This window comes from Procambarus clarkii, chromosome 10 (assembly GCF_040958095.1).
Source record: "Procambarus clarkii isolate CNS0578487 chromosome 10, FALCON_Pclarkii_2.0, whole genome shotgun sequence".
Classification (NCBI taxonomy): domain Eukaryota; kingdom Metazoa; phylum Arthropoda; class Malacostraca; order Decapoda; family Cambaridae; genus Procambarus; species Procambarus clarkii.
The window spans coordinates 23,640,845-23,650,844 of NC_091159.1; the positions used below are offsets into that span (position 1 = coordinate 23,640,845).

The following is a 10,000-nucleotide window of genomic DNA, read 5'->3' on the forward strand; positions in this document are numbered from 1 at the left end:
CTCTGTCTCTCTCTCTCTCTCTCTCTCTCTCTCTCTCTCTCTCTCTCTCTCTCTGATTCCTAACTCTTAATCTGGCAAAATGTCTGGAATACGCATGTGTAAGGTGATTCTCTCTCTCTCTCTTTCACTCTCTCTGATTCCTAACTCTTAATCTGGCAAAATGTCTGGAATACGCATGTGTAAGGTGATTCTCTCTCTCTCTCTCTCACTCTCTCACTCTCTCGCCTGCAGCTCTTCCCAGCTCCCGACAATAGCCACCATTACACGCTCCACTGAGGCAAGTCTCAGAGAGATTATTGAGGTTCGATTTGAAACAATTGATTTTTAGGGAAGTTAGGGAAGGAAGGAAGTGGTGGAGAGGGAGTGAGAGAGATGATGTGTGGTGGGAGGGGGGGGGGGGGGAAGAGGCAGAGGGAGAGAGAAAATAGATGAAAGAGAACAAGTAAAGCAATCAAAAGGTCTTAATGTTTTTTGAAGGTAGGATGGTGGTGGTTGTGGTGGTTATGCTGGTGGTTGTAATGGTAGTGATGGTGGTCCTGGGAATGGTGGTAGTTGTGATAACAGGGGTTACGTTTGATAATAATGGATCGAACAAACTAAAGGAAAAAGGTGGCGTTCGCCACCATTATTAAAGGCAATTTCAAAATTCTAGCACACATGCACGCACACGGGGCCTGACGGCTGAGTGGACATCGCTCGGGATTCCTAATCCTAGGGTCTGGGGATCGATCATCGGCAAAGGCAGAAACAAATGGGGCAGAATTTTCTGTCACCCTGATGCCCCAGTTTATTGATTATACAAAAAAAAAAATCAGTTGATTGACAGTTGAGAGGCGGGCCCAAAGAGCCAAAGCTCAACCCCCCCCCGCAAGCACAACTAGGTGAGTACACAATCAGGCAAGGTCTTGGCGATGAGATTGGATTTAGATAGTGGTGATATTGCTGTCCCGCTGCATCATTGCAAACATGTTGACCATACCTGTTTGTCCGCGCCCCCGCACCTTGCAAGTGGTAGCAGGCTCCAGCTAATGCATTTGCACTGATCTTGCACACAAACGCAACATTTAGTGTATTTATTACTTAAATACTTGCAATTATTTGACAAGGTAAAATTGTATTTTACTCTCTCTCTCTCTCTCTCTCTCTCTCTCTCTCTCTCTCTCTCTCTCTCTCTCTCTCTCTCTCTCTCTCTCTCTCGAACTGTCCAGTGTAAGGTAATTATCAGGGGAAAGTGTAACGCCATTACGACTATATAGGACTCGCAAGGGGGATCAGGATAAGGATTTGGGATAGGACGGGGAGGGGGGGGTGATGGAATGTTGTCCAGCCACTTGGACGCTCGGGGATTGAACGCCGACCTGCATGACGCGAGACCGTGGCTCTACCCTCCAGCACAAGTGGTTGGGCAAAAACGTTAATTTATTACAAATCTTCACACAGATCTAAGACAATGCAAGAACTTGACTACAGAAGACCAGACACAGACAGACAACACAGAGACAGACATAGGGAGAGAAGGAAGGAGAAGGGGAATATTTGAAGAGAAGAGACAGTTGGAGAGGTGAGAGAAGGTGGAGATGGGGGGGGGGGAGGGGAAAGGGACAAGAAAAGTAAAATGGGGAGAGAGGAGAAAGCTGGAGGGGGAAAACAGGAAAGGAAAGGAAAAGGCAGAAAGTTGAAGAGGGGGAAATAGGAAGAATGAGAGGGGGAGGAGGGAAAGAAATGAGAGAAGGTAGTTGGGAAGGGAGAGAGAGAAATAGAGACCCAGGCACAGCCGGGGTACCTACCTCGTATGACCATATAGCACTTGGAAGGGACATGAAAACAAGGACCTGGGATATGAAAACAAAGAGTTGAGACATCAGAACAAAGAGCTGGGACTTGAAGATAGAGTGAAGGAACGGAACTTGGATCAACTGGGATGGAAAGTCGACTCAGTATTTTGTGAGAGCATCACTCTACTAAAACCTGTGTAAGACAAATTTACATAATGCTGCCATTGTATTTAACAGTAGTAGTGTAAAAGTGGACAAAACGGGGCCGCTCACTCGTAATCCGATTCCACATTATTCATACTCTATTAGACACATTATCTCCAACACCATTTGTTTACCATGAATTCATTAAATAATTAAACTGCAGTGACAAGAAACATAGGTGATAAATACAGAATATATGCAGGGCTTCCCGTGAGCCCAATATCTGCATAATTTAATACAACTTTTATTTCCATAGAATTAAAAATTATTAATTAACATTTTTGCTGTGGCCGTCGTGACGAAATATAATGCAATGAGCCTATTTTTCAGCCCATTCTCAGTATATGGCATGCATTAAATATGAAGGTTTTTTTGTCCAACCTGATGCGTATATACCTACACAATACACCTATCCGAGCTGAGACTCATGCAGCGTAAGTATGCGTTAATATTAGGGTTTTAATTTATCTAAATATCTATAATTTTGACGATCTCAAGTGCGTCCAAAGTGTGACGCAGTAAGTATGAGGGTCAGGTTAATCGCTCTTCTTCTGTCCGATTAGATGAAAGTTGTGTGATACTGCAGATTAAGTTATTGTTTCAAGAACATAATTCGTAATGCAGAAGCATTTCTCAAGAGGCTTCACGAAGCTCTGCAGCTTCACTTGGCTTCTCAACTTCACCTTTACTGAGGGTATCTCAGGTGTATTTGGTATTACCTGGTGGGAAGATCGCGTGGAATCTAATTAATACATCCCGTGTCAAGATCTTTGCAATTACATGAACGTGAGTAGTGAAGATGATGTGTCTTCAATAACCCGTCTTCAATAGAAGGTCGTATACTCTACCTAAGGCCAAAAAATTGTCGTACTAGAAAATGGAAGCAGTTCGCGAAATTGACATACTTTCCCGTTTTCTGTTTTGGGTCCTCTGGTAGGTTAGAATAAGGGCACTTTAGTACGGCAGTTTCTCGATGTTGGGAGACTTTAGGAGGACGGGCTGGGGGTTAAGACCACTTGAAGGTGCACACTTCACTTTTGAGAAGGAAATATCTGGTGTTTACGGGAGATTTTTGCTTTCCTCAGGTCTCTTAGGGGACGGAATGCATATGATCAGGGCTTTTGTGTGTGTGTGTGTGTGTGTTAGTCGGGTGAAATAGAACCTATGTATACACACTAAGTGATTGTTTACAAAACACTTCGTCCCCTCCCCCCTCCCCCCCTCCTCCACCTCCCCAAAAAATCTTTGTTCATTCCGGCTGGTTCAATCGGGTACAACAAGGGCTAAATTACTGTTCATTAAGTCGGCTAAAACGACGAGAAAGACTCTCTCTCTCCCGCCTTCCACGATCAAAGAAAACGAAGTTGTTCTTTCCAAAAGGCAGGACGGAGATATTTTTATTAACTTTAATTTTTTTATTTCGTTCAGTTTTAATTGGTAACATTCTCCACTTGCAGCCTTCAGACTCCGTCACGCGCGGTTGAGATTGATGGACAGAAGGACAGGAGGTGGCTGGAAAAGGAGAGAATGGAGGAGATTGAGAGAAAGGGTGAAGATAAAGAGGGAGAGATAGAGGAGAACATGATGATCGAGGGAAGGTAGAAGAAACGCAGAGGGGCATGAGGTGAGGGAGGTTAGAAGAGGCAAAAAAGAGGTGAGACACATGTGAGAGACAAGTGAGAGGTGACGGTGAGGTACAAGGGGGAAGGGGGGGGGGATGTTTTTGACACGATTCTCTCTAATTCTTCTCCTAAATATCTGTCTCCATATCCATGTCTCTTTCTCTCAAGCTCATATAAATCCCCACCCCCCTTACTCTCTCTCTCTCTCTCTCTCTGTCTATACATATTACTTTATCTCTAGATATATTTATGCTCATCTCTCTCCTTTTTTTAACTTTTTCTTTGAACACAGACCAGGAGTCATTAAGAAAGTCATTCATGCTTCTAATGAAACTGCGTAGTAAGAGCCGGTATCCTTCATCACCCTCATCTGGTGCCCTCTCTCTCTCTCTCTCTCTCTCTCTCTCTCTCTCTCTCTCTCTCTCTCTCTCTCTCTCTCTCTCTCTCTCTCTCTGTCTCTCTCTCTCTCTCTCTCTCTCTCTCTCTCTGTCTCTCTCTCTCCCCCTCTCTCTCTCTCTCTCTCTCTCTCTCTCTCTCTCTCTCTCTCTCTCTCTCTCTCTCTCTCTCTCTCTCTCTCTCTCTCTCACACTCTCTCTCTCACACTCTCTCTCTCTCTCTCTCACTCTCTCTCTCACTCTCTCTCTCTCTCTCACTCTCTCTCTCTCTCTCTCTCTCTCTCTCTCTCTCTCTCTCTCTCTCTCTCTCTCTCTGTCTCTCTCTGTCTCTCTCTCTCTCTCTCTCTCTCTCTCTCTCTCTCTCTCTCTCTCTCTCTCTCCCTCTCTCTCTCTCTCTCTCTCTCTCTCTCTCTCTCTCTCTCTCTCTCTCTCTCTCTGTCTCTCTCTCTCTCTCTCTCTCTCTCTCTCTCTCTCTCTCTCTCTCTCTCTCTCTCTCCCTCTCTCTCTCTCTCCCTCTCTGTCTCTCTCTCTCTCTCTCTCTCTCTCTCTCTCTCTCTCTCTCTCTCTCTCTCTCTCACACTCTCTCTCTCACACTCTCTCTCTCTCTCTCTCTCACTCTCTCTCTCACTCTCTCTCTCTCTCTCTCACTCTCTCTCTCACTCTCTCTCTCTCGTGTTAAATATATGACAATTATTGTTGGAACATTTCCAGACTTTTACTGGCCAATTAAAAGCCTTATTTAAAAGACTAATTAAAACATTATATACCCCAAACACTTTGGCTTTAGTTGGTTTATTCTCGTTTTATAAATACAATACTTACAATACTCATCCGAGATTGGTGTATGTTTGTTTGTTCAGGCGTACCTTGGTATTTTGTTTGTCGCTTAACAAGTACAATGTTTTTGTAGAATCGAGAAGCCAAATTGAATGTCATTGTTACTAGACCAGTTCTCTCGACTCTCCGTAAGAAATGTGACTGTTTGGTCTAGCCAGGAGCGTACGGAACCAAGCAACTCACCCAACGTATCGAATATTACGGTGTATTACTTTTGAAAACGTCAGTATTACGGTGGTTTAATTACTAATACGCCTCATTTCTAAACTGATTGGGCGATTATGTTGAAAATGCGACGCATTAGGCAAGACGACGGGATGCACTACTTGACACTTATATTTGGTGACCTGATCACTTTACACAGCGTCAAGTGGTGTTAAGTAACTGTGTGTAGTGGAAAATGGCGTCGCTATTCAGTGTATGACGGAATTGCGTGCTTTTAAAGGTACAAAAAAATACACACAAAAAACGAATCAATGACACGAATCAAAGATACGAATCACGAAACAGACACGAATCAAAGACACGAATCACGAAACAGACACGAATCAAAGATACGAATCACGAAACAGACACAAATCAAAGATACGAATCACGAAACAGACACAAATCAAAGACACGAATCACGAAACAGACATAAATCAAAGACACGAATCACGAAACAGACATAAATCAAAGATAGGAATCACGAAATAGACACGAATCAAAGACACTAATCAAAATACACACTCAAATACACGAATCAAATAGTTTAAACAGAATTAAACTGCTTGGGGAAATGTGAAATTTTTGAGACATTTATAATAACACAAGATTTGGACTTTGCCTAATACGAATTCAGGAATTGTTTTTTTTACGATTCTGTTTCAGAGACTTTGAGTCTGTGAATCTGAGAGTCTTAAGTGTATGAGTTTGTGAGTTTATGAGTTTGTGAGTCTATGAATCTGAGAGTCTATGAGTTTGTGAGTCTATGAGTATGTGATTCTATGAGTTTGGGAGTCTTTGAGTTATGAGTTTGAGTTATGAGTCTAAGTTAGTGAGCCTACGAGTGAGTTTATGAGTCTATAAGAGAGTCTATGAGTCCATGAATATAACGACAGCGTCGTGAGGGATTTTCCATAAAACAGTATATTCCAAATGATGGGGTTGGGGGGTTGGGGGGGGGGTCTATTCCAGAAAATGGCGGACTTTTATCACAAGACAGACTGCATCAATGTAATTCAGTGTATCTGTATACCCAGTATATTCCAGTATAATCGAGTATATCCATGACTGTAGTAGTGAATTGGTTGGTATATCACTCTCGGCTCTATAGATGGGAAATAAACAAGAGCTCGCGGAAATTTGAGCATCCTCGGATCGAGGCAATGAGAATTTGCTTCGATTCCCCCTTAAATGCCAATTTTCTTTCCGGTACATCTGTTTCTGCCGCCATCGACCTTCAGACATAGACATGGTGTCTGCCACAAGGACAGTGGGAGCCAGACACACACTGTGTGTATCTGGTGTCAGGGAAGCGAGGAGGACTTGACGGGAGCAGGTCAGCCGTCAACATCTCCTCCGGACACATGCTCGACACACAGGAGACACAGCTGCCCGTTCGGGGTAAAATACAGCAAGAGGAAAAGGTTATTGGATAGTTTGTGCTCAATTCTCTGCTTCGTTTTCTACCCCTTGTAATTTTATTTCTCTGTCTCTCGATAAGCGAGAAAGGCAACTATTCTTATTTTCTTGTTTAATAATTATACTGCTACCAAGTCGAAGGTTAAGTTTGGTCTAAGTACTCCATAAGTTACCTTTAAAGCTTACATCTTGCAGGTAATAGTTGTTTTCCATGTATGTTAACTACTAGTGTATTCCATTTGTTAACTACTCTCATACTGAAAAAATTCTTTCTGATGTCCCTGTGGCTCATTTGGGTACTAAGTTTCCACCTGTGTCCCCTTGTTCGTGTTCCACTAGTGCTAAATAGTTTGTCTATGTCAACCCTGCCAATTCCCCTGAGAATTTTGTAGGTGGTTATCATGTCTCCCCTTACTCTTCTGTTTTTCAGGGACGTGAGGTTCAGCTCCCTTAGCCTTTTATCGTAGCTCATACCTCTCAGTTCTGGGACCAGTCTGGTGGCATACCTCTGAATCGTCTCTTACTTTGTCTTGTGTTTAACTAGGTATGGACTCCAGGCTGCGGCTGCATACTCCAAGATTGGTCTGACATAAGTGGTATACAGGGTCCTGAACGATTTCTTACACAAGTTTCTAAAGGCAGTTCTTATGTTGGCCAACCTTGCATATGCCGCTGATGATATCCTTTTGACATGGGCTTCTGGGGACAGGTTCGGTGTGATATCAACCCCATATCTTTCCCTCTATTTGACTCTTGCAGGATTTCACCTCCCAGATGGTACCTTGTATTCAGCCTCCTGCTCCCTTCGCCTAATTTCATTATTTTACACTTTCCTAAGTTGAACTTTAGTAGCCATTTTCTAGACCATTCCACCAGTTTGTCCACGTCATCCTGTAGTCTCTGTCTAGCTTCATATGTCTTGATTCTTCTCATAATTTTTACATCATCAGCAAACATTGAGAGGAATGAGTCAATTGTGTGTGTGTGTGTGTGTGTGTGTGTGTGTGTGTGTACTTAACCACTTCAACCATCTTCCATTTACCATTCAACCGCCGGGTCAACCATCAACCTCCCCAAAGCTGCTCCAAACCCCCAATACCTGTGAGTAGGATAGTTGAGCAACCCACGAGACGAGCGCCCCTTCTCTCCCCCTCTCCTGAAGGGGAGGGGAAAGAAGAGGGGGATTCCCCCCTTCTGAAGAGAAGGGGAAGGAATCACAGCCCGAGTATATGAGCTTTAGCAGAGTCGACGGCGGTGCTCACAACCAGATTATAGTCTTATGAAATCCTGATGAAGAGTCTGGACGACTTTTTCTTGGGACTGCAGAGGGGGGAGGGGGGGGGCAGGTTCCTGTAGTTATATAAGTAAGACTTTATGAGATGCAATGTTGGAAGGCAACATAGATGTATTACTGTAAATATGTGTCTGATCTGGAATCTGTATACCAGTAGATTGACGGTTGAGAGGCGGGTCGAAAGAGCAGAGCTGAACCCCCGCAAGCACAGCTATGTGAAAACACACACACACACACACACACACACACACACACACACACACACACACACACACACACACACACACACACACACACATACACACACACACACACACACACACACACACACACACACACACACACACACACACACACAGTGTCCTTGACTTGTAGGCCAGTGTCCTTGACTTGTATACCATGCAAGGTGATGGAGAAGATCGTGAGAAAAAACCTGGTAACACATCTGGAGAGAAGGGACTTCGTGACAAATCGCCAACATGGATTCAGGGAGGGTAAATCTTGCCTTACAGGCTTGATATAATTCTACGATCAGGTGACACAGATTAAGCAAGAAAGAGAGGGCTGGGCGGACTGCATTTTCTTGGATTGTCGGAAAGCCTTTGACACAGTACCGCATAAGAGGCTGGTACATAAGCTGGAGAGATAGGCAGGTGTAGCTGGTAAGGTGCTCCAGTGGATAAGGGAGTATCTAAGCAATAGGAAGCAGAGAGTTACGGTGAGGGGTGAGACCTCCGATTGGCGTGAAGTCACCAGTGGAGTCCCACAGGGCTCTGTACTCGGTCCTATCTTGTTTCTGATATATGTAAATGATCTCCCGGAGGGTATCGATTCATTTCTCTCAATGTTTGCGGACGATGCTAAAATTATGAGAAGGATTAAAACAGAAGAGGACTGTTTGAGGCTTCAAGAAGACCTAGACAAGCTGAAGGAATGGTCGAACAAATGGTTGTTAGAGTTTAACCCAACCAAATGTAATGTAATGAAGATAGGTGTAGGGAGCAGGAGGCCAGATACAAGGTATCATCTGGGAGAGGAAATTCTTCAGGAGTCAGAGAAGGAAAAAGACTTGGGGGTTGATATCACGCCAGACCTGTCTCCTGCAGCACATATCAAGCGGATAACATCAGCGGCATATGCCAGGCTGGCCAACATACGAACGGCATTCAGAAACTTGTGTAAAGAATCATTCAGAACTTTGTATACCACATATGTCAGGCCAATCCTGGAGTATGCAGCCCCAGCATGGAGTCCATATCTAGTCAAGGATAAGACTAAACTGGAAAAGGTTCAAAGGTTTGCCACCAGACTAGTACCCGAGCTGAGAGGTATGAGCTACGAGGAGAGACTTCGGGAATTAAACCTCACTTCGCTGGAAGACAGAAGAGTTAGGGGGGACATGATCACCACATTCAAGATTCTGAAGGGGATTGATAGGGCAGATAAAGACAGTCTATTTAACACAAGGGGAACACGCACAAGGGGACACAGGTGGAAACTGAGTGCCCAAATGAGCCACAGAGATATTAAAAAGAACTTTTTTAGTGTCAGAGTGGTTGACAAATGGAATGCATTAGGGGGTGATGTGGTGGAGGCTCACTCCATACACAGTTTCAAGTGTAGATATGACAGAGCCCGATAGGCTCAGGAATCTGTACACCTGTTGATTGACGGTTGAGAGGCGGGACCAAAGAGCCAGAGCTCAACCCCCGCAAACACAACTAGGTGAGTACAACTAGGTGAGTACACACACAAGGTCCTAGAATGGATAAGGAACTACCTAACAGGAAGGAGCCAAAGAGTTACGGTAAGGGGCGAGAAGTCGGACTGGCGAACAGTAACAAGTGGAGTACCACAAGGATCGGTGCTGGGACCAATTCTATTTCTTGTATATGTTAACGACATGTTTACAGGCGTAGAGTCCTACATGTCGATGTTTGCGGATGATGCAAAGTTGATGAGAAGAGTTGTGACAGATGAGGATTGCAGGATCCTCCAAGAGGACCTGAACAGATTGCAGAGATGGTCAGAGAAATGGCTACTAGAATTCAACACGCGCAAATGTAAAGTTATGGAAATGGGACTAGGAGATAGGAGACCAAAGGGACAGTACACAATGAAGGGAACAGCCTACCTGTAACGACGCGTGAAAGAGACCTGGGGGTGGACGTAACACCTAATCTATCTCCTGAGGCACATATTAATAGGATAACGACAGCAGCGTACTCTACACTGGCAAAAGTTAGAACA

At 44.2% G+C, this 10,000-nt stretch overlaps 1 protein-coding gene across 1 annotated transcript in view; it reads left to right on the top strand.

Annotated features, from left to right (window-relative positions):
- LOC138363221 (uncharacterized) overlaps positions 1–10,000 on the top strand; it is a 27,306-nt gene that overhangs the window by 15,559 nt on the left and 1,747 nt on the right. Inside the window, exon 2 of the mRNA XM_069322225.1 lies at positions 3,437–3,577. Within this exon, the coding sequence (XP_069178326.1) occupies positions 3,437–3,577 (141 nt within the window). The remainder of the gene's footprint in view (positions 1–3,436; positions 3,578–10,000) is intronic.